Source organism: Trichoderma evansii (genome assembly GCF_050947405.1).
Source record: "Trichoderma evansii strain SZMC 28006 chromosome Unknown GGI43scaffold_22, whole genome shotgun sequence".
NCBI lineage: Eukaryota > Fungi > Ascomycota > Sordariomycetes > Hypocreales > Hypocreaceae > Trichoderma > Trichoderma evansii.
This window is the reverse complement of record NW_028145184.1, coordinates 291,796-315,246: the sequence shown is the minus strand read 5'-3', so window position 1 is coordinate 315,246 and position 23,451 is coordinate 291,796. Positions and strand designations below refer to the sequence as shown.

At 47.4% G+C, this 23,451-nt stretch overlaps 6 protein-coding genes across 6 annotated transcripts; 2 read left to right on the top strand and 4 right to left on the bottom strand.

The window, feature by feature from the left end:
• Window positions 1-618: 618 nt before the first annotated feature.
• GGI43DRAFT_414144 (fungal hydrophobin domain-containing protein) lies at window positions 619-1,459 on the top strand. The gene is made up of 3 exons (XM_083207001.1): window positions 619-929; window positions 991-1,076; window positions 1,136-1,459. The coding sequence occupies exons 1-3, from the start codon at window positions 743-745 to the stop codon at window positions 1,190-1,192; spliced, it is 330 nt and encodes a 109-aa protein (XP_083057274.1). The 5' UTR covers window positions 619-742; the 3' UTR covers window positions 1,193-1,459.
• Window positions 1,460-1,942: 483 nt separating this feature from the next.
• GGI43DRAFT_386982 (Alpha/Beta hydrolase protein) lies at window positions 1,943-3,985 on the bottom strand (the record flags this gene model as incomplete). The annotated part of the gene is made up of 4 exons (XM_083203865.1): window positions 1,943-2,878; window positions 2,947-3,604; window positions 3,667-3,779; window positions 3,857-3,985. 4 exons carry the CDS (start codon window positions 3,983-3,985, stop codon window positions 1,943-1,945), a joined length of 1,836 nt encoding a protein of 611 aa, XP_083057273.1.
• Window positions 3,986-8,378: 4,393 nt separating this feature from the next.
• On the top strand, window positions 8,379-11,711 carry GGI43DRAFT_196115 (uncharacterized protein). The gene is made up of 3 exons (XM_083200012.1): window positions 8,379-8,622; window positions 8,776-9,069; window positions 9,138-11,711. The coding sequence occupies exons 2-3, from the start codon at window positions 8,982-8,984 to the stop codon at window positions 11,321-11,323; spliced, it is 2,274 nt and encodes a 757-aa protein (XP_083057272.1). The 5' UTR covers window positions 8,379-8,622; window positions 8,776-8,981; the 3' UTR covers window positions 11,324-11,711.
• A 696-nt stretch (window positions 11,712-12,407) lies between these two features.
• Window positions 12,408-17,006, bottom strand: GGI43DRAFT_425071 (uncharacterized protein; the record flags this gene model as incomplete). The annotated part of the gene is made up of 4 exons (XM_083208460.1): window positions 12,408-14,027; window positions 14,077-15,609; window positions 15,668-16,731; window positions 16,793-17,006. The coding sequence occupies 4 exons, from the start codon at window positions 17,004-17,006 to the stop codon at window positions 12,408-12,410; spliced, it is 4,431 nt and encodes a 1,476-aa protein (XP_083057271.1).
• A 1,247-nt stretch (window positions 17,007-18,253) lies between these two features.
• GGI43DRAFT_430202 (uncharacterized protein) lies at window positions 18,254-21,170 on the bottom strand (the record flags this gene model as incomplete). Its single annotated transcript, XM_083209221.1, has 5 exons — window positions 18,254-18,552; window positions 18,682-18,796; window positions 18,859-19,734; window positions 19,813-20,930; window positions 20,993-21,170. 5 exons carry the CDS (start codon window positions 21,168-21,170, stop codon window positions 18,254-18,256), a joined length of 2,586 nt encoding a protein of 861 aa, XP_083057270.1.
• Window positions 21,171-22,133: 963 nt separating this feature from the next.
• GGI43DRAFT_386978 (P-loop containing nucleoside triphosphate hydrolase protein) lies at window positions 22,134-23,450 on the bottom strand (the record flags this gene model as incomplete). Its single annotated transcript, XM_083203864.1, has 5 exons — window positions 22,134-22,368; window positions 22,423-22,621; window positions 22,683-22,925; window positions 22,983-23,145; window positions 23,262-23,450. 5 exons carry the CDS (start codon window positions 23,448-23,450, stop codon window positions 22,134-22,136), a joined length of 1,029 nt encoding a protein of 342 aa, XP_083057269.1.
• Between the last annotated feature and the right edge of the window lies 1 nt (window position 23,451).

Below are 23,451 nucleotides of genomic sequence, written 5' to 3'. Positions count from 1 at the left end.
AACAAGTGTTGGTTGTAGTATAGCAGCAATTGGTAGTATCTAGATGTTAGTAGCATCGAAGTATATCTCAATTCATATCGCTCACTATCGCTGTTGCAGCTAAGACACTTGAGCTTTAAAAGTAACAAATTATAAACTCGATAGAAGAAGATGTGAACAAGATTGTAAACCAGCCTACGATTCTCATCCGCCATCACAAGGACCGCGATAAAAACGTTTTACACCGTCCGGAGCAGCAGCTCCCCTCAGAAAAAATAACCACGAGATGAATCCAAGACAGTACCTTATTTTTTGTCTTTCATCTATTTCATCTCATTTCCTTTTATGCAGCACAAAGTGCAAGGGGGACTCAAAAGACACCCAATACTAGTTCTTTGACCGGTCGGATGTAGGGAGGCCGGTAAGCCGGAGCTATTAGTATTGGCTTCGTGGCGGCGGTGGTGGTGCTGCCCTTTTATGCAGGGAGAGACAGTTCAGTTCGAACTCGGAGCATCGCCAACGGTGACAAGTGCAAAACGTGCGGATCTCAGAAAACACGGATGATTCCTAGAATCCCATCCAGGGAGATAAATAGGGATGCCATCTCTCGCTCTGAATGCCTTTCTCTTCCCTCTTCCTCCTCATCCTTCTCTTCCATCCTTATAAAGCCAGGCATAATTCTCCAGCCCTCACACTCATTCACGCGCTAAGCAACCAGTCACTCTTTTTGCAAATCTTCCTTCACATAATCAACGAAGCCAAAATGCAGTTCTTCACCGTCGCCACCCTCTTCCTAGCCACAGCCTTTGCTGCTCCTTCGGACAGCCACGGCCACGGTGTCGCTCGTCGTCAGGCCGCTCCTAATTTCTGCCCTCCTGGACTGCTGTACTCAAACCCGCAGTGCTGCAAGGTCGATGTTCTTGGAATTGCTGACCTCGACTGCGTTGTCCGTAAGTGGAAATTCGCTTCTCTTGCGTCAAGAGAGCCAAATTCGCTAACATTTCGAAACAGCTCCTGAGAGCCCCAAGAAATGCAGATCTTTTGGCGGCATCTGCGCCAAAGTTGCTCGCCAGCCCAAGTGCTGCGCTGTACCTGTCGTAAGTTGTACACCGGCTGTATCCATATCCATTCAAGTTACTCATCGTATGTGGTCCAGGCTGGACAAGCTCTTCTCTGCGTTGATCCCGTCAACGCCTTCAACAGCCCTCGATAAACGCGCAATCGCAAGACCCGATGGAAAGCGAGTCGATACATCTATCACATAGTACCGTGAATAGGCCTTGTACATTGAGCTCTCGTACTGTACTGTCAATAACTTATGCGCCGGCTTTTGGATCAATGACGAATGAGGATGATGGCAGGGGAGGAAAGGCGGATGAGGGACTAATGAATGGCTTCACTTCGATATGCTCCTTTTGTTGATATCACATTAATTTAGACACTATAATGTTTTGTGCCTGGCATATCCCCAGGGCTGGAATATATTCCGTTCTTTCCCTCTCGTGAATACTGATGAAAAAAACAATATGTTACTTACCAATTCCCCCTTTCCCCCAGGCGTCATTAGATCCCATCGACTTTGATCATCTCAGCCCTCGTATTGTTCCTTGCCCTGTCTCCTGTGCGTTGTCGCAGAGGTTACCCCTCTCGTAGTATTTGCTTTTGCGGAACCGAAATCTCTGTTGGTTGGCCAAATCACCAATCGGATTATAGCCTTGGCAGAACGAAACTATTGAGCCTCCGCAACAAGTTGGACCGAAGATTTTCAGTCCGTGCTACCTCTTCTAACCTTTTCTTTTTCTTTTGTGACTTGTTCCACTCATATTACCTTGTTGCTGGGTCTTTGTGTATCACGGTCTGCGGATCTGGCTTCGTCAGGAGCGTTTGCATTCAACATCATGTATATGGTATAATATTATTACTCAATGACAGTAGATCCTAGATATGGGTCCGATCAAAGTATCTACAATTCTTCTGAAAACTCTTCTTCCAGATCCTCTTCGATCACAATCCAGTCTTTGATCTGAGCTGTTCCGTCCACCACCTTCTTCCATATATTAGGCAAGCAGCTCTGGGGAGCCAAGATGTAGCACCTTGGCGTAGGCAATTCCGGTGGCTCGTTTCCGACGTGCCAAGTGTCGCTTGGCCCATCCGTTGACAAGTCGTCCTCGACTTGCTGCAGCCCAGTCGGAATATCCCGATTAAACGTAGCGCGCATAAAGATCTCGTAGGCAGCTTCCGGCTGGTACGCTGGGACCATGTGACCCGCCTGGAAAACTCTGGAGAAGCTGTAGTTACCATACTGGCGGGTCAAACCAGCAACGCCCTTTTCAGTCAAAAATGGTGCGTAACCGGCGCGCGCAAAGTCCTCGCTGTGTGAGTAAGGAATTGCCAAAGAAGCCTTTTCGCCACCAATCCAATTACATGCATAGTCACGATCGCCATACATCATATGGACCTTGATACCATGGTCGAGGAGATAGCCCACATCTTCAAGGAATCCCCCGTGGAACTCGTCGTAGGAACTGCCAAAGTTACTGCTCACAGCAGTAGATCTGACGCTGAAATTAACTGGGGATCCAATGGCACCGAGGACACTCTCTTCTGTTAGAAAGCCAAACATGTGGTTCGGTGGATAGGGGTCATTGAGGGTATGGCCGATGTCAAGCCAGCTGCGGTCAAGCTCAAAGTATACCTTTGCAGCTGCTGAATAACACCAGTCTTCCACGTCATCACAGGGATTGACAGCATCGACTCTCTGAGCATTGATGGTGGACACGTCAAAGAAACTGAAACCCTGCTGACACCTCTCTATTTGATCCCTACAACCGTTGGGCTTGGTGAAGTTGTGCTTTAACTCCTCATAGATGGACTGGTTGAAGACTTGGATGCCGTACGTCTGAGCAGGAGTGGATAACGTGGTTAGTGATACGCTTTTAGACTGTGTTTTATTGTATGTATACTTACATTGTTGTACGGAAAGTCAATGTATGACTCCTCTTGGATAAGAGAGTCCAGCCAACCATTGACAATGCCAAGGGTGTCCAAGTGAAGGAAATGGGCGTGCTCATCAGTAATCGTGCCATTGGCAATTCTCTCGTTCTGTTGTTGGAAAAATCGCATAAAGCCTGGACCGTAGTGACCGCCGTAACTTTCTGCCCAGATACTGATGCGATCGTCGCTGGGCTTGTAGTGAGGGAACTCGGAAAACCAAGTCTGCGCAAAGTGCCACAAGGCGTGGGCGGCTTGGGCGGTGCTGTTGGTTGTATGAGACTGTTTCTGGCTGCTGAAGGTGCCAACCATGGAAGTCAAGTTCAGATCCGGTATACCTTGCGAGAAATCTGCAGGTTCGATGCTGAGGCCATCTCCCGAGAGGTTGGCCGTGCAGTTGGTGGGGATGTCATAGGAGAAGCCAACCTGGGAGGGCTCGTCGATGTACAACATGTTGACCTCATTGTTCCAGCTCCAAGGGTTGAGCATAGTCGACTTGGAGTCGTCATTCACAAAACAAGGGCCATTTTCCATTAGGAGGCCGTACATGGACGAAGAGCCGGGGCCTCCATTGAGCCAAATAGCTAGCGGAGCAGTAGAAGGGTCCTTGCGAGCTTCAAAGAACCAGAAGAAGCTGGTAATCCCATGTCAGAAACACACTTAATGAATAAATCCTCCGAATCCAGTGCAGCTCACGTGTTGACGGGATAGTGTTGAGGCTCGCCGTCTGCATCTTCAAGCAGCCCTGGAGGAAGATGGACATGGCCCGCATACGACTTGACACCGGGAGTCGTCTCGCAAATCCCGGGCTAATTTCATCTCAGCTAGTCAGTATAAAATCTTACCAAATGAGTCTACAAAGAAAAAGTGAGAGCGGGCGACATACTTCCTTGAAGGAGATGGTGACATTCTCGTGGAACTTGGATCTAAGCACAGTGACGCCCTCTGCCTTTGGAGGGAACTGCGCGATCGCCACGCTAGCTAGGCCGCCTAATAGCACGGCAGCCGATAACATGGTGTCGATTATTCAACCTATTCTGTTTAGCAACTCAAAATAGCCAAACAAAATAGACCAAAGCTGACTGCAGCGTCTTAATGCGACGCGCAGAGGGGCTGATTGAACGCGGGATAGCCCAGACGCGGTTAATTGCGTGCTCAGCACATGCATCTTGGCCGCAAAAATATAGACCCGATTAGCCGCTGCCAAGTATTACATCGCGCTCGTCACCAGCAGCGACAAATTCATGTCTCATCTAACCTGATTGCTAATCTTAAATTAAAGTAAACGGAAAGAGACGAAACGAAACGCCTGTGATGCTTAGAATGCCCATTGGCAAACATTAGCACCGGTGCGGCTTTGGCTTGTAGCCACCAAAAGCGACTTGTTCTGGGACGCCTCGGCATTTCCTTGTATCAAGCTTGGTACCACATCACGGGCAGCAAATTCGGCGTTTAATTTGCGACATATGAATACGATGCCGAACAATGAATGCCGACAGATGCGCAAATGTCTGGGGAAAAAAGGGCCAAGGATGGGGCTTCCCCAGACGGCAGAACCAATCTTACTGCTCTGGTGCGCAAGATCCGATGGTTTGGTCTATGAAACCTATTACAAGTTTCTGGGGGTAGCACATGGCTCAGCCCTCAGGAACCAGCAGATGAGAGAGCCTCACCGTCAAGCTGATATTGAGAAGCTGGGGCGCTGTCGAATCACAGCCATTGGTGTGAGACAAGTGTCTTGCTTGTGATCGGCGATTGGAGTCTAGTCCGTTAACCCAAGGTAAAGTCTACACCCACGCCTTTGGCATGTGACGCTTGAAGGAAAATGGTAAATGGCGCTGGTCGATCACAGCCTTGCCCTCTCACATTGTAAATGACTGCCCATCTTAGTGACGGTGATGTGATGGTGTTAAAAAATTTGGTGTAACTTAACCGTATTCATATCCAATAGCAAGGGCTATTGCTGTCGTACCATGCATTATGAATGACAAATGTTGTTCAAGGGAGGGCATCCCCTGCGTTCTAGAAGAAAATTTGAAGCTTGCACCCTTGCTTTCTCAATCAGCCAAGCTTCGGCTCGGGCATTGTTCCTTGTTATCGAAGATTTTGAAGACGGCCGCGAGATGGGTGTACGGGATGGATGTGGAATAATAGCGAGTCTATTGACGTGCTGAGCATCCAGACAAGCCTCTCATTTCGCAGACATCCAATACCCCCTCTGGTTGAGAGCTGCTGGCTTGCTTGGCTGCAGCGGCCCTACGGTATCGTGTGAGCCTAGAGGTAGCAACTAGCCAGAAGTGCGGATCAGAATAATGGTCCTGGTGTAAAGGAGTAAATGATAACCCAAGACGCTTCTGCATCCTGCCGCCCGCTAGTTACGCAGTGGTAAAATTAACCTTGGTAAGGCTATTCTTTCTATTCCACACTTTAGTCAAATGACGCCTACATACAGTATTCCGTACTACTAGCTAGGGCGAAAAGAAAAGTAAAGAGTATTCAGCTTGTTAGACAGGCCCACTGTTAGCTTTGTTGCTCAAGCCCTGATCTTGACGCTTGCTCGGGATGTAATGGCGATCGTGACGTGGATCTGGGTGATGAACAGTCCAATAAAACGCTCGTATCGACTGACAAAAGTTGGTGCGAATTTAGCGAGATGTGACAGCTCCGTTCACAGGGATTGTGGAATTAGGCTCATCTGCCAGCCAATCTCATACTTCCACTGTCCGTGCGGAGGCCCTATACAGGTACAGAGCAGCGGTATGGCACTGGACAAACACGATGAGAGCTATTGGGTTTCCGCTCTGGCTGCTGTTTGCTGTCAAATTTGTACCGTATGAGGCTGGGTGACGAGTCATGCTACCAAGTCGTACAAGCTGCAGCTCATGACTCTGTATATAACTAGGGGCATAATAACGGATAGCGGCGGTCGACCTCAGTACTTCGTACTGGTATAGCAGCGTTGGTAAAAAGTGCCAGTCGTAAACATGACCGCTCAGCTGGTATGGGTATAACAACCGCCAGACGATCCTTGTGGGGATTTAGTATAATAGTCAAGGTCGGCAATTGGCTCATGCTTGTAGTATGTCCTTGTGCTTCTTTTGTTGGCTCGCCGTAAACTTTGATGACGGCCGGGAGCGTTCCAAGTTTAATATCCAGTCTGTGTGTCCAACGAAGCACGGCAGTGATAGCTTCTCAAGTACAACCACCACTGCTGCTACTCTCCATAGCCATAGTATTCGACTCTAGTTGTGCACGCAACTACTGCCAAAGCAAAAACCTGACTGATCTAGCCAGTAGCGTCTCTCAAATTCCCGGGAGGACGCAATGGCCCGCGGCCTGTATCTCTCCTCTCCTCTTCAACGAGTCACCGCATCCGCTTGAGTGTAAGTCGAGGCTTATTTTGTCGTTTCCTTGCATATGGCTTTGATGTAGGGTATAAAGATGTCGTATTATTTGCCGCCGTGCCTGGTGAGTCGTAGCTTACCGAGTCGTACCGCTTCTGTTCACCGTCTATGGGCGCAACTAGCAAACAGACGCAGCATTACTCGTAGAAACCCAAGCTAATCTCTCATTTGCAAGGGTTGCTGGTCACGTCAGACGGGTAGATGTGCGGAGCCGATTTCCTTGTGATTACTTGCATCGTAATTGGATAGGCGAACGCTGCTGTTTGTCGGATTTATGCGGTCACGGATCGGCCGATGGGCAAACGACGACATCGATGGCACTTGGCCGCTGTTTTTGGACCTGGACACCAGATTCAGGCACTCTTGATTCTTTATAGTAGCATCGGCTGTGTTGTCTGCTTGTAAGCAAGCTTTGAGCCCCATGCCTTGTGCTGTCGCCGTCGGCAACGTCTATCGGGCAGCCCGTTAATAGAGACAGGAACAAACTTCTATACGCTATCGAGTCTGGATGGAGGTTGTTTCTATAGGTAGGCGTTGGTAGCTGATCTAGGAAGCGCCACATGAAGGGGCCCTATAAGTCCAAGGTATGATGATATTCAAGTTGATCAATTGATGGGTTTCTTTTCCGGGACCTGGGGCTACCGAAAGTTTCCAGAGCTAGCTCAGGTGCATTTGAGAGATCGACGTGCCCCCACTCAATGACTTTCAGCGCCGTCGAATGCTAAAGTGCCCCGGATTCTGGTGCTTCGTAGGCGGCGTTTTTAGGGCTTTAGCAGATCTAGTAGGCAGCTTGACAACTAGAGGCGCTTGGCGTCCGTGACACTTAAGACATTGAGAGAATCTAAATGTGTCAGGCTAGTCAAAGGTTTCGACCTTGCAGACCATCTATCTGGAGTAGACCTGTCTCAGCTGCGAGTCTAGTGAGAGTTGGAGCTGGAGCGGAAGGCCACTCAATGCTAAATACTAAATGGATGTATTATTAGCTATACGTGATGGCACAACAAGAGACATTTCATGTTTATCTGCAGATATCATGCAGCCCGGTTGGATCTCTCAATCTCAGTCTCAATCTCGTAACCAAGATTACGGGACAAGGGAGGTGTGGTCCTCTTCGTCTTTGACAGGGGCCTTTTTGGTGGTTGTCCAGATCATTCGTTCCAAGGTGCAAGGTTCATTGCAGCTGAGGTTATGGGGCTACGAGGGGCTGCAAGGCACTAGCACCGCTAAAACCAGGCCCCAGAAAGGCACCCACAGCGCCTCGCAGTGCTCTCGTGCTGTCATTGTGTCATTGCCATTTGAGGTACTGGCCAGATCCTTGTCTGGTCAAGATTTTCTCTCTTCTACTTCTCCTCATCACCTAACCTGGCTCCATCCCTCAAACGCCACATACTGATCCTAAAGCCCACCCCTGTCTTTATCATCCATCACTTTTCCATGCCATCTCTCAGCTCTTCCTTCATGTCCTTGTCGGCCCGGATTTGCTGGCCACATCCTTGCCGATCTCGGTTAAGCTCTTCAACTCTCGCCATCGTGACCGACGGTCTCTACCGATGATGCCACCACTACCACCGTTGCGACCATTGCTAGCAGCTCCTCCTAGCTTTGGCCCTTAGCTTGAGCGCTCACGGCTCAGTTTCTCTGTGGCTTGCTAACCGGCTGCCGGCTTATCGGCGGCGGCCATCTATGGAACATTAGCACCTACTTAGTGGGTGGTGGTTGTGCCGGCTGCTCGATGGTTTCTTCATGGTGGTGGCCATGGTGGTGGCCATGGTGGCGTCCCTCAAGAGTCAAAGCTCGATACCATATTTACAGGTACCGTGTCTAACACCCGCATCTTCACGTTTCACTGCGTTCCAGAGCTGCAATTTATAATTGTACTCGTGTAGAAGCAGCATCCAGCCTCCAGTTCCAGCACCTAGGTATTAACTACGGCGTTTGACTATTAGTCAACCCACCGGATACTGATTTTCCCTGGCAAAGAGCATGGGCACAACCACCCGCGAATCTCACAGGAGCCAAGATCAATCAGTCGCCGGGCTTCTTCATGAGTGACCGGCCTTACGCAGGGCGGATATCCAGACGGGTCAGAGTGCCCATTCCATACCCGTGTGGCTTTTTCCCAATCCACCAGCTGCTGGCACTATGATTCTGTACGACTACTCTTGGCTGCGCACCCCCTACCATACACGCCAGTGGGGTGTGTGCGAGAGCCTAGGCAAATCTTTGATACCAGTCCACGGGCTTACTTGTTAGTCTCTTCCCCCAGATATCTCTAGACCGGCTTCGCTCTTTTCTCTTCCTTCTCCAAATTCCGTCTTTTCTTTCTCTTTTTCGTCTATCCTCACTGCATTTTCTATTCCTTCTTTTATATCTACTAATATACCTGCGTTGCGATTTTTAGCGCTCAATATTTGTTTACCTGCTGCGACGAAGCATCAACCTTTTACTTCGATCCAGCCATTCGAGAGAGAGCAATCGTAGTGGCCTGTCCCGTCTCTACTTAGAGCTGCTACTAAAGTGGATAGAAAGAGAAACTTCTGAGCTGAATAGCTACTGTCCGTTCCTTTGCCGTATGGCCTAGCTGGCCAACACCAGAGTGTCGCCGCCATGGGTCTACTCGATTTCTTGAACAAACGACCCCCTGTTGATACATCGTCTGGGCAGAAGAGTCAAACTGCTTCTGCACAAACCCGAGGTTTGTCATTCGTCTTTCCTGCTGGCAAGATCGCAAGTCGTTAGCTAGTCGTCTAACAGCCTTTATAGGAGTTATTGCTAGTCGTGAAAGCGGAACGAGAACGCCGGATCCATCGCAACGACTGCTCAAGCCGAGACTTGTGGGTATTAGTGAAGTCCGTCCTGGAACAAACCCAAAAGATTCGAGCCGCACAAAACCCCAGTCTCAACTCAAGGCCACCGGACGCAATCCGAAAGGCTCTATAACTAGCTTAAAGCTAGAACCTGTTCCGAAATTTAGCGACCGTCAACGGCCCAAGAGCCGCAACGATGTCGAACAGCTCACTCCCATGTCACTGAATTTCCCTCGTCTTCGCCGACGCTCGTCAGCTTTTGTCGATATTCTAGATGCTCAGGGAGAGATAAAGCCGTCTAATTTTAGATCAAGAATCCAAGCATCCGGCACTCGTGATTATGGCGAAGATGTCGCCGATAGAAATATGGCCGACACCTTGCCGAGCCCAAGAACTCGTGCCGTTTATTCCTCTCTTTCTAACTCGACGTTTCCATATCGCCCACATGGTAGTGTATCCACTGCTAGTTCTTCTAAGCACATATTCAAAGGGCAAGCAGCGTTTGAGTATCCTAGAGCCAATTCTATTTCTGCAACCGGATTCAACGGTCGACCATCCTCCCAACAAACATCTATTAGGAGCCGCCCTGGGTCCAAGGGGGAGAGAGTCAGCCCTGCAGCGGAAAGCTTTGTGAACGCCATGAGCATCGATGGAAATGATTTTCATGACTATCGCCCCCAATCAAAGATGTCATATGGCCAAATTTCTATAACTGGTAGCCGAGCATCTACGCCACAGCAGGCCCCAAGGACAGCAGATGGTAGCTATATGCGGGACGAAAGCAACACACTATTTGATGACCTTCGCTCCGCTTCGCCACCTGGTGTTCCTCGCTACAAGCCTAGGCAATTTAGTTTACCGAGCGGTAAATTGCTCTCTAATACCTTGCCGGGATCAGTTCGCTCAGCACGGGAAAATCTCAACAACTCAAATCCCAACAACTCACTTTTGCCTCCGCATTTCGATCGATCTAGACAAATGTACCAACAGCGTTGCAAAACGCCCACTTCCCCAAACCAGCTGCACAGTTTCCGCCATAGAGTGGATAATGACTGGAGCCGATTCAACAGATATGGAGGAGACTACCTGCATCCGGCTACATCAACTTGGGAGAATGCGAGCACATCAGCCTCGGAATATGCACCCTCGTTTTCTTTTGGCAGTACCGGTAATCTTCAAATAGATGATGCTGACAGGCAGCCTTCTATCCGGACATTCGGAAGACGGGGATCCATTTCGTCGTATGCCCCGTCTGACTACTCTGGTCAGCAGCTGACTGGCGGCCGCAGCGTTCGCACAGCGGATACATCCATTGACATACCTCATAATTCTCTATTCCATGAAATGAAGTTTCTAGGTGGCTCTTCTCGCAACCTTCGATCCCGAGGTGGCGACAGCTACATTGCGCCCGATCGAACTGGCGCAGACGAGGATTCTGGTGGTGAATCCATCTTTATCTCCCCTGCCACGCCATCAGAGGAGCAACCCCCTTTCAGCCCACTGTCACCAAGCCACCGATATGGAGGTCTCAGCATAAGTAGTTATGACGCTACCAGTGTATCCGACTCAGATGCCGATTCTTTTTGCAACGAGCAACGGCAGACTCATCGAGATGGCGAAGCACTTTTATTTAGGACCCAGGGTTTCGGCGATGACGGCAAGAGTCTTCCAGGGCTATTTAACGGTCCGGAGAGCCTCGCTATACCCAAATGGCCAGAAATGCCTGTCACTCCAACAGGTGTATCTGAAATGGGCGATGATGAATCATCTGTCATTGGACTGGCCGTGACTTCCCTCGAGCCGCGCCAAGCTTCTCCAAGATCGTTTACTCAACGCGAACGACTACTGGCTCTCGGTTACGATTACGATTCCGACTCGGATATGGAAAGTTCTATGGACTCCGATGAGGTACCCGAAGATCGAACACTGCAGCTGCTCTCTGCTCTAGTGAGGGGCAGAAGAACATCTGCTGCCTCTGGCTCTCAGAGCACGAAAGGGCCACCTACAGACATGAAAGCAATTGCAAAACTCCGCAAAGATATCAAGAGGAGACAGCGGCTTGATGCTTCACCTGCAGGACGGAGAAGCAAGTCTCCCAGCAGGGAAGGTGGCGAAGTTAATACTACTACTACAACGATATAACGAGAATTAGAAGAAGAGGTTCCTTAAAACGAGAGTGGGGGCATACATGTTGGATTGCAACTATTATTATTATTATTATTCTATGGAGGACTACCATTTACATGGAAAAATTTCTTTTGTCTTTAGCAAGGCGTTGATTTGACGTGGATGGATTTTGAAAACACATTTACGCTGCAGTCAGCAAGCAGCAGAGTTGCATATAACGAGAGCAAGGATTTTAGCTAGCCTTTTTTAATCTTTTCTTTTGTTCTATTCCTAATCGTACAAGGATGGACTTGTTGAATATTGGCTATTGGCCAGGGTCAAAGTCATATAATTAGATTCTTCATCAAACTAAAACACGAGCGCGCGCCCACGTGGCACCAATTTTTCACTACCACGAGAAGACGTGAGAAATAAATGGATTGTCATTAAACAAATTCTAGCCATTCTAGTTAGTTGTCTAAAATGTGATGGGGCATTTTGCCTTATCTACGAGACCCGCTACAGTTCTTCATTGCAAGGAAAGCCCTTGAAGAGACTGATGGTAGCTTCGATGGAGAGGCAAGAAAAAAAAAAGACTGTGCAATTCATGAAAAGCTAACAACCTGTTTCAGCCCTGAGGAGCTGAATGGAAACTTTTCTCCCACCCCTAGACTTTTCTGCAACTACCAGCACCCAGCATTAGTTCGCAAACTAGCTCATCGACCCGTTCAATAGATCTCGTCAGGTGTCCCATCCCCTGGTCCCAAAAACTGCACACCCTCAATCTCCTCCGAGCCAATCAAGTGGTCAAAAATGCCTCGCCTTATTCTTTCGTTGCATTGCAGATGGAGGGGGCATGCAGGTAAGTGGAGAGGGGATCGGGAGTGGATTCTTCATCATCGACGCGAAAAGAGAGTCGGAGCAAAAAAAAGTCTCCAATGCACGTTTCTCTTTGGAGCTGCTGCGGTAAAACAAAGAATCAGTTTGTTGTGAAGAAGAATGACAACTCAACAAGGCGTGCTTCCCCGTGATATACGGATACGATTCTCAGCTTTGGATCCGTCATACCCATCTTATTAAATCGCTCTCCTCCTCCCCTGAATGATAATATAGCCTAGTTCTAAGCGGCCGCAGAACCACCACCGCCACAATCACACCCCATCTCCGTCCTAAAGTGGTTCGCGTCCTGGATAGATGCCAGCTTCTCCAGCGCTAGCTTCGCAACCGTCAACTTGGCAGCCACGCCGCTCTTTGTCGACGTGGCATGAGCAATCACATTGCCATGTATCATTAATGCGCAGAGAAGTTCGCTTTCGGCTAAGATCGCGACACCGGCATCGTCTGTGGAGGGCGGCACGCTGGCCATGTGAAGCTTCCACTGCGTACATCGGAAATCGTCCTGCAGGGCGTGTATCAAGACGGTGACTGGGTGATTCGAAGCAAACGACGAGAGTAACGCCATATCCTCGAAATATGGCCGGATGAATCTGGTAAAGAAGTCTCGCACCACAGAGAAGGAGTATCCCGAGTCGACAAACATCGCACCTACAAGAGCTTCCACAACGTCTGCTAGAGCCTTTGGCGGCTGTTGAATCTCGGCCCAGAAATCTTGTGTCACACCCGGAGCTTCAGCTGAAAGATCTTTATCCGAGGCAGCTGCCGCATCTTTGTCTTGTGACTTTTTACAGGCAAGGGCCTTTTCCTCAGCTTCTTTGGCTTCGGCTGTATACTCTCTGATCTTGCTGTGGAGGGGAGATGTAGCAACCATTAGATGCTTACCAAGGCTGAGCTTCACGCAGAGAAAGCCCAAGAACTGATTCGACACCATGGCCATCTTGTGTTCTGTCAGCCACTTTGGATCTGCTTCGGGAAATCGGCTGTATAGAAAGTCAACCACCACCATGTCTATCAATGCATCTCCCAAAAACTCAAGTTGTTGGTAGTCGCGCTTAATTTTCTCCTCGTACACGTAAGATGAGTGCTTAAAGGCACTGCGCAGAAGAGGTGCGCATCGGAAACGGTAGCCTGTGATTTCAGCAATGCATTCCACCATGTTGCGCTGCGCCGCAGCTGGTTCATAGCTGTGCCATTCCGGGGCCGTATAATTTGCAAAATAGTCGCTAAATTCAGTCATCGTGTGGTTTTCAGAGTTCACCATGGCTGTGACTGCCTTTACCGCCATATCCATATTATCACTGCTCTTGCTTGTCAAGTATGCTGCTCCAATGAGCGCTTCACAAACGTCTGCAATCGATTTGTGTGATAGACAATGCTGCTTGGCATTTGTTTTGGTTATTTTGCCCCTTCTCAGCTTAATATCGCTGGGATACCATGTCCGACGGTCAAATGCTCTTGTTCGAATGTAACCCGGCATACCTCTCTCTACGGCATGAGTAAACAAGTTTCTGTTGTTCAACATTAACATCCGCTTTACATGATACTCAAATTCGTTTTCGTTGGGGTAGAGTGTATACACAGAGATAGTAGTGGCCATCTTCAAGAATGTATCACCAAGAAATTCCAGGCGTTCGTAATTCTTGCCCATTCCGGGCTGAAAGTCAATCTGGTCTTCGCCGTGCTCTTCAGTATTGAAACTATCCTTTGTTACTGCTTCTAGGGCAAGATCAGGGCGAATGGCTAGGTCAAATAATGAACAGATTTCGGAAGCGATCAATACAGAGTCGATTCTGTACATTACTACTGGCAGAACCAACGCCATAAAAACGATGTCAATTGGCAGCTGGAAATTGTTAGAGTTTGAAGAATCATGACTAGGAGGATGTACTCACAGGAGATATCACGAGAGGCTCAAGGATAATGTAGCAAGTGTTGTCCGCCTCGTCATCGATAAAATACTCATCTAAGAAATTTCGTCGTATCGAAAGAAGTTGAGCATTAACGACTGGCTGATCGTCACTCCAATCTCTTCGCTTTCTAGATTGCAGTGAAAGGCTATTACTGTATTCTTTGATATTTTGTTCAACCTTTTTATATGCTGCAATCTTTGGTTGAGGAACACCATCTGGGGTCGGATCAGTTGGCTTTAGCCTTTCATTAATTCCACCCAACATATATTTGCGCGATCCGTCCCATGGATCTATGGCAAGTTTGTCTTTGAAGAACTCTTTCGGAGCATTCATCCACTCAAGACGCTCTGTTGTTTCAACATGATACACAACCTCCCAATCAATATTTGACTCGTCTTCTTTGCCATGGCCTGTGGAAACACTACAAGGGGCGAGAAAGTATGGAAGCTCACGCGGTTCGGCTTCATATTCTTTGCTAAAAACATGTGAAAAGAGTCTTAGTGTGAAGCCCGATAGTGCCACGATTTCCCGAGACGACACTTCAATGGAGCGTTTTGAGTGAGAAAGGCGTACAATAGACGTTTGACCGCCACCGAAAAATAAGGGCGCGCTTGGTATATGAGGCAGTGGATTCCTTGATAAAATAATTAGAGGCCGAGATGGATTGCCAAGAGCTGCTGGCTGCCCAAGAGATATGGCAGTCTGATATAGAGTAGCTGGAGGCTCGGGGCCGAGGCAGAGTGACCAGAACTTGGGTTTGACTAGCATTTCATATTCCGACTTCTTGTCTGCTGAGAGCGCCAATCTCGCATTTCGCATTGCCGGTAGTTTCCTGGCAAAGGCCGGCTGGAGGTGCTTATCTATGTAGCCTTTTTCGATCAAGATCCTGCAGGCTTCAAAGGCAGCCGAACATCTTGCTAGCTGTTTTGTTCTTTGTGATACTCCTTGAATAGTCTTGATGGGAGACCCGTCTGGCAGGACAACGCTCGCAATGAATCGTTTCTTGTCGGGTTTGACAACGTATTCCAATTTGTGTAATCCATCTCGTGATAAAGACGATGCATACTTGGCTAAACATGCCAAGCTGTCGATAAGCTTGAGACCACCACCCGCCTCGGTGGTAATAACTGACTCGCAATCTTTCAATACTTCGGGCCTGACGTCAAAATCTTCAACTTTACGATCCTCGGGTAGAGCACGACAAAACCGTTGTAGCTCAAAGGCAGCCGATTTCGCTTGTTGGAACTTTCGGTGATGGAATATATTCATGCTTTCTACCATGGTAACATAGAGGAACGAACTTTGTCGAGCTCTGCCTTTGGACTGAATATATTGAATGGCTGATATACAGAGGTCAAATCGGATGATGACGTCGCATTCTGGCACGTCAATTCCTTCTTCTGCTACAGAAGTGGCGAAAAGACAGTTGATTTCACCACGTTTGAACTTTTGAAGAGACACGACCTGGTCTTTAAGTGACATATTTGCCGCAGCTGAGGAAGCGTTGGAACCAATCTAGATAAACACATTATGTCAATACAAGCCAAAGAGCAAAAGATGCAATAAATTTTACCATGTAAGCCGCTCTCATTCCAGGGATACTCATTCCTGGTTGCTTGAACAAATCTGCCAGCAGGAAAGCAGTCACTCTTTGTTCCACAAATACAATGCATCTTTTCGAGAGCCGTTGGCAAAAGGCATTGTCAAGGACTCCATGAAGTGTTTTGACCTTTGATGACAAGTCTGACCAGTCATTGGCTATTGGTCCGAATTGGTGATCTCGGATAATGTCTCTCGCTCGACTTACAGCCGCTATCGCCTCATCGCTGTCCAAAACATCGAGTTCAAGAGTGTCCCGCCCAGTCTTTGCCTCAATCTTGGCCATTTCATCGTTGGTTGTTAAGAGTTGCCAGTAACGGTCAGCACACCATGTACCTAGGACCGATGACGCATCTTTTGTAAAGCCGAGGTGCGCTTTGAACTGTGGATTGCTACCAACACAGCGAGAAATCGCTTCCCAAAGATGTGTCTTTGAGTGTTCAGGATCCTCCAATTTCTCGTAACGTTCGGTACGCTCCGTCTCATCTCGATTATCTCGGAATCCCCCTATGGCTTCGTCCGAGATTGTGGCAATTTTACTACAAAGCATTTCTTCCAAGTCCAGAGCAGCAACGCGAACGTCTGCTTTTGACGTGTCTACTGGAGATGCCGTCATACCGAGTATACGAGGACGCTCATTCTCCCAGCGAGGATACTCCTCCATAATTCGGGCGTACGCGTGATTCTTCTTCGTGTGATGCGCTTCGTCAAAGACAAGCAAGTTAATTCGACTCATGGAGATGAAACCAGAGCCGAGCATACTAAGTAATGTCTGCGCGGTGCACACCAATGCCATATTTTCTGAAAATTGCTGACGCCAAAACTCTGGAGCCCCTATTTCACCTTTCATGTCGCCGAAAATTTTGCCAATTGGAAACTCGAGATTGCTGGTTAGAACAGCGTGTTGCTGAAAACACAGTGCTACCTTTTCCACGATAAAGAAGGCAGTCTTGGGTGTATAGCCCTTTGCGCGGTTCTCCATTTCAACTTCAAGGACTCTTCGTAGAAGAAGTGCAGCGATTAACGTTTTACCAGTACCTATAGGACATTAGCCGCAAATACTGCGCTGATTGGGAGGTTGATCTTCGCGTCGTCATACCTGTGTCAAGAACCACAATCGTATTTTCATTTTTTGCTCGCTCGTAAAAATCAATCTGGTATTCGCGGGGACTTGCAATGATTTTCTCGGTGCTATCTTTCAGTAGTTTTTCGACTGATATCTTGTCAAGCCGCTCCAAACGGCTGCCCATGTCTTCTCTGGAGGCCGCGAGCACTTCCTTCTGGTTCTTCTCAAGCCATTCTTGGAACTGCATATCTTGTTTTCTTTTCTTTGCTATCGGTACCTTTTGCGCTTGACCATCGTCTTTTTTCTGCTCTTCGTCTTCATTGTCACCTGCGAGTTCGGTTTGTTTGTCAGTTACTTGTACATCATCTTCTTCCAGCGGCGCATTTCCTGTATCTGTCATCATATAAGTGATAGAGAGATTGTTTTAGGCCGCCACAGAAGGAAAAATATAGCTGTGCGGACGATTAGTCTCTTGTTAGATACGGAGCATTGAAAATTTGCGCTGAAGTCTATTGATGACGGGAAGGAGATGAGGCAGAGATAGCAGTGCAGATGCAAGAAATCGGAGAAAAAATGAAAGGCGAGATGAGGATGGCAAGGAAGAAATAAATTGAGCACAGAGGGCGGTGAACGATGATTTTTACCTCATGATGCCGAGAGCACAGAAAAGACAAAGAAGATAAAGGCTAGGAGAACAAGGAGAAAAGAGTAGACAAGGCAGGGCACGTGCAGCACAACAACTGCCACAGACCGCGGACAAAGCCGTACAACATGCATAAAAAGAGTCTTTTCTTTGACAATATATTAGTGCAACTATATGAATATTTACTACCTATTGGTACCACATGTTAATTTCCGCCTGTGTAACGTGGCGCGCTGCCTCAATTCATTTTCATCATTACTCGGGGAAAAGTGTGCCACATTCTACTGGTCGCAGATACAGCAATCACTTGGCATATGACCAGTAAATCACTTATTTATACTACATCTTAGCCATAAAGATCTAGAGTATTCGTACAACCAATTCCAACATAAAGCCTGTATCTATGCACTTATGTACGCCGTATTCCTCTACTGCAAAGTGGAAGCAAATATGTGGCTCAATACAGAGATATATCGAGCAAATAACAACTCAGAACCATCTTTCTAGACGTGAAAACAAACTGAGCCAAATCAGACTGTACCAAAATGAACTGAACAACACACCATCTCGAACCGTTTGTTCGCCGAAAACAGTGCTTCCGAATATGCAACTCTTCCTCATTTACATGCCCGTACATACGTATCCAGAGCGACATAACCGTGATCGATATCATTTATGAAAACAAAAGAGAAAAATATGCGAGATAGGTAAAAAAAAAGGGAAATCTTGATACTTCAACTTTGGCGTCATCCAAAAACACGAGATGAAACAAGACAAGCAAGGCCAGTCGTCTTTAAACGGCTGGCTGCTGTTGCTGCGTTGGCAAAGTAGTACCAGCGTCTTGAATCTGGCTAGGCTTTGGAATGAATGCCTTTGAACCCTTCAAGAGTGAAAGAAGCGTTTGTAGCATGGATTGCAAACGTCGCCGAGTCCGCAACACCAGCAAGCTCAGCTCTCCTAGCAGTTGGTCCATTTATTCCTTGGAGCATGGCCTCAGCTCGAGTAAACTCAGCCTCCTTCGAAACGAGAGTTGCCTGAATGTCGTCTCGATTCATTTGAAGGTGTCTTGGAACTTGAGCGGCGGGGTTGATATGATCTGCTCTAACAGCATAGTACGCCTGTTCGGCCTCGACAGCAAATTCAGCAACATCTGCCGACTAAGCACAGTGGATTGCAGAAACGGGTGGCGGGCACGAGTTGAGCTCTTGAGTTTTGAATAATCCGAAAATTCTATCCGATCTTCCCTTTTGTCGCTTTCTAGTTGGCCCATGTTGCGCACCAACGGTTGTCGAAGTCTCTGATCCAGAGTGGCCTGGCTCATCAACAAGAGCTAGTTGGTGTTTTGAACCAATTTCCGGTGTGGGGGCTTCATTCACTATTCCTGGCCATGATGGCTATTGAAATGTTAAGTGGCTTGGGGTAGACAAGTGGTTCTAAAAAGAGGAGAGATACTTACTAATATGGAGCTATTCAGGTGAATCAGGTCGTTTCCCGCCCGTATGCAAAATCCAACTAATTCTGCTGCTGCCGTTTGGGCTTCGGTCCCGGTTTCTTTCGTCGACCCGGATCTGAGGCGGATGTTTTCGCTGTCGTCTTTGCTACACTTTTCTCTTTCGTCTTTGTCTTTGTCTTTGTCTGGTTCCTTTCTGCTAGATCTCGTGTATCGAGCTTTTTTCCCTCTAGACTTCTCAGGAGTTATTTCAGTACTTTGTACCATTTCCAAAGCATATCGTAAAGATTCACGAGCACGGGCACTAGGTCTTCGTGCTCGTTGACTTCTATCCAACGCAGAGGTAACGTTTTCGGGCTCAAAGTCCCCCGTAGGTCTCAGATCTGGAAGAGTTGCGGGTTCTGCTTCCATTGCTCGTCTGGGCACCTCAAGTTGGGTGCGGAATACTCCTTCAGCAGGCTGCCTAGTGAACCTAGGGTTCTGAGAGGTTTGTGCAGCTGCTGAAGAAGGATCTGCCGCCATTCCAACCATCAGTTGTCCCTTATTATTGCTCGTCATAAAGCGTGATCGAGCAGCTCCGATCCGAGGCCTCGACGCATTCCGTTCACCTGCGAGGGCTGCAGCATATGCCGCGGGGCTATGATACTTTGACGTATTAAAGCAGAGAGAAGAATAGCTTTCATACCTTTCAGTCTGATGACGCATTGGCTGACCTGCAGGGAGATCAAATGTTTGACTAGCGAAATAGCCAGAAGCTTGGAAATGCGGCTCTTCAGCAATAGTTTGTAGCGAAATGGGGGCGTGAGGAGGCATTTCCTGCACTTGTCCTTCAGGGACATACTGCATCTCAGCTGTATAATCAGTGAGATCGTAGTCGGCTACCTGCAAAGTTGTTCGCATTAGCTCTCTCAACTTGGTACCCTACAAACGCTAAAGCACTCAAACTGTCATTAGACTTACATGTCTTATAGGATATCCATTATCGGCTTCCCATCGAGTTTTGAACAGCAATCCTGAAACGTACTGGGGCTTCAAATCGGGGACCATGCGCTTCAATGCTTTATAAGTCTCATCTCTTATATGTTGCCTTTCGTGATGCGAGACTGGAGTCGGGATTGGAGAGTCAATCTGCAAGTCTGCTGAGAGGGTGTCCAGAACAGCCTGGGCTCTGCTTGAAATCTCCACAGTATTGCACCAATAATCGTCTTCAAAGGGCACGACGTCTTTGAACGTTCCAAAGAAGGCGTCATTGATCATGGCGTCGCGGACGTGAAAGTTATGTTCGTTGTTGCATTTCTTTATTGCATGGTCTTTAATTGTCTGTTTAAGCTCGTGTATAGGCAGCAGATTGGCTGCCGCAGCTCTTCGCAAAATTAAGTGATCAATGCAGTCTTGTAAGATGGGTTTGTCGATTTCAATATTAGCAAAATGTTTGGCGTCCTTTTGCTGTACCCACTCTTGGAAATTGATGTTATGATTAACTCCACGTTCACTGAGGAAGCAAAGGCCCTTTTGAGCATCTTCATCAGTGATTCGGTCGATGGGCTGTGGTGGGCGATTCTCATGTAGCCACTCGGCAAGCGATGAACCTTCCATATCTGTGTATGTCTTGAGACAGGCAGACCTTTGGAAGGCAGCTCGTTCGAACGCGTTCCACTCATCGCAGAAGTTAATATAGGTGGTGACAAAGTTGTGAATTTGGCTCTTGTGAAGCTTGAGCTGATGGAAAACAGCCACACCAAATGATTGCTTTTCACAGAGTCGCAGAAGGATAATCCATTGGATACCTACGCTCAGATCTTCCCACTTAAGGCCTGACTCTTTGGTTATGGCAACCATATTGGACTGTATCTCTTGAACGCCGCTATGATATGTCTGAGGAATGCTGGGAAGAAGCTCCTTTGAGGATATAAAATCTTTTGTCTTCCAATTATCAAAAGTGTCGGAGGTAAGAAGTTCTTGGGCAACGTCATGCTCAGTGAAGTTAGGAAATAGAGGTAGGTAATCATCTTTTGTTTCTGTGTGTGCGGGTCCTGGTAAATGGGCAACGCGAGCTCGGCGAGCTGGACCCTGGGTTACTATAACAACAATATTAGGTTATTCTGCGGCGTTGAGAGTTTAGTTGTGGTATCAGACTTACAGTCACCTTCCACACTTATTTCCTGCTGCGTAGCTGCTCCCTCAGAGTGCCCATCTGAGTTGCCGAAAGGTGCGCTGTGGCCTCGTTCCAGCCCTAGGTCTATAAAGAAGCCAGATGCTAGGGGCAAAGGATCTCCCGCTGGATTGAAAATGGTGTCGGCACAGGTATTGTATGGCATGGTGGCAACTCTCTTTTTAGGCGAGAAGCGTAGACGAGGACGATCGAAGGCAGTGATTTTGTTGGAGAGTTGTAAAAGAGCGAGGCAATAGCTTGTTTGGGTGATGATCAGTATAAGTATGATCCATTCGAAGAGGAAGTCACAGGTTGCTCACACTATTTATGTGCGATAAAGTCAAACCGGGTTTACAAAGGACAAGAGACAGTGAGTGAATGTGAGGGCTTCTTTGTAGCAGTATTCAGTTCTGAAGTAGATGGCCCAAGAGATAGAAAAGAAAAACAAGAAATATTTGTGTTCAACAACGAAAGACGATTGTGAGAAGTCTGCCAAGCGAGAGTGATTGTTTGAGGTTGCAAAGCTGGACAAAGGCGTGTGGTGTTGACTTGAAGTGTGGCAGCATAACGCGTTTGAAATGGACGAAATGAACGCCAAACTCGTAAAAGAAAAGAATTAGAAAAAGGCATGAAAAGGAAAGATTCGACGCGTTGACCAGCTGGCAGACGCGTATATTGCTATTTGTCTGGGAGTGCCGACAGCTGGCCATATATGAGATTATGAGGTTGCCTTATCACAGAAGATGGACACCTTATCGCATTTAAGGTACTCAGAGACGCTTCAACGAGTGAATTGTGCAATACTGTGATCTAAATAAGCTATTCAACATTGACTCTGAGCGCTTGGAAGAAAATCTTGATGCTGGTCTTTTGCCTGAGCGGTATCAACATATTAAACAAAATCCATCTTCCACAACAACTATGAGTCCCCATTGGCTGGCTAATAAGTACTTGGAGCATTGTTAGTATACTTCAAGATTCGCATCGTTTCTAAATTTTGAGGTGGAGGCTTTGCCAGGGTTTTGACCGCGGCAAAACTGTCAAAATAGCCTGGAGAGGGCACGTATTGTCTCTAAAAGATAAATAGGTGCATATACTCGTCTTTAGATATATGGAACAAGTAAATCTTTCAAGTGGAAATCAGATCGCCCAAGATATCCTCCGCCTTGCCCATTCTTTCAATCTTCCCCTTTGACAACAAAGCAACTGTATCCTGTCCTGCTCGTGTATTTCCAGCGATTCCACTTATTCTGTGTGTGATTGCAATTACTGTGTTTCCCTTGTCTGTGAATTCTTCCTGTATGATAAGTATGCGTCGGTGCAGCTCAATTCCCGAGTCGGCTGCAATAAGAATATTTGTTGACCTTGCTGATGGTTAGTGGGCACTCGAATGAGTCGTAGGCAGCTTTCGAACTCACCACATTGAGCCATTCGTAGAAGCCCATCCCAGTAATGATAGAATGATGTAGCCACCTATGTAGAACATTGTATCGGAAGGTGGTGCTGCAGTCCATTTGTTAAGCCAGTATTGGGGAAACGTGACAAAGAACGAATACGATGCTGTACAGGCCAGAAGTATTAAAAAGTTTCGATAGCGAATAGACTTGATATAATAGCCTATATATGATTAATATTAGCTAATAGCAAGCATGAATGTTGAAATAAGCAAGTATATTACCATAGAGCGACATATCCCCTGATGCTCTGTTCAAGTCGGAGATGGCATCAGCTACTTTCAAAGTCTGCCTTTGTACACTGCTGTCTACTTGAAGCTGTTCTTCAGTGCTGTTATTGTCTGCCTCTGTTGGATTAACCTTGAAAATGCGCTCAGGTTGAATTGTTAGTCCATCGTACGTCCCTTGGTACTGGATTGAAGCATCGCCAAGAATAACGAGCCAGTCAGCCAACCGGAAATGCGACGCTGCATACTACTATGAGAATTTCTTCTTATGTTGGGTCAAGAATGTTCTTCAATTACCTGAATTCGTTATAAGAAAGACGGTAGTGCTCTTTTTCTTGAAATGTCCCTCTGGACTGAGAAGATTTTCGACAATTGTCCTTTCCGTCTTTCCATCAAGGGCACTAAAACTATCATCCAAGATGACAATGTCACAGCGGGCATATAACGCACGGGCCAGTGCCTATAGACTGGTCAGCATGTGAGTCTACGATGAATGGCTAAAGAAAAAGTATGCTTGAATGATTCGAAAATGGCAGGGTATAAGAGTAATGAAAGAGAATTGAAGCAAAGACATACCACGCGCTGTCTCTGTCCTCCAGAAAGGTTCAAACCCCGGATTCCTATCATGCTTTGGTCTCTTTGAGGCATTGTTGAGATATCTTCGTCAAGGCAGCAAAGTCGGACAACTTCATTGTACCATTGCAAGTCTTCTGGAGAGAAACCGCATATTGCTTCTTTAATAGTTCCATTTGGCAGCCAAGACATT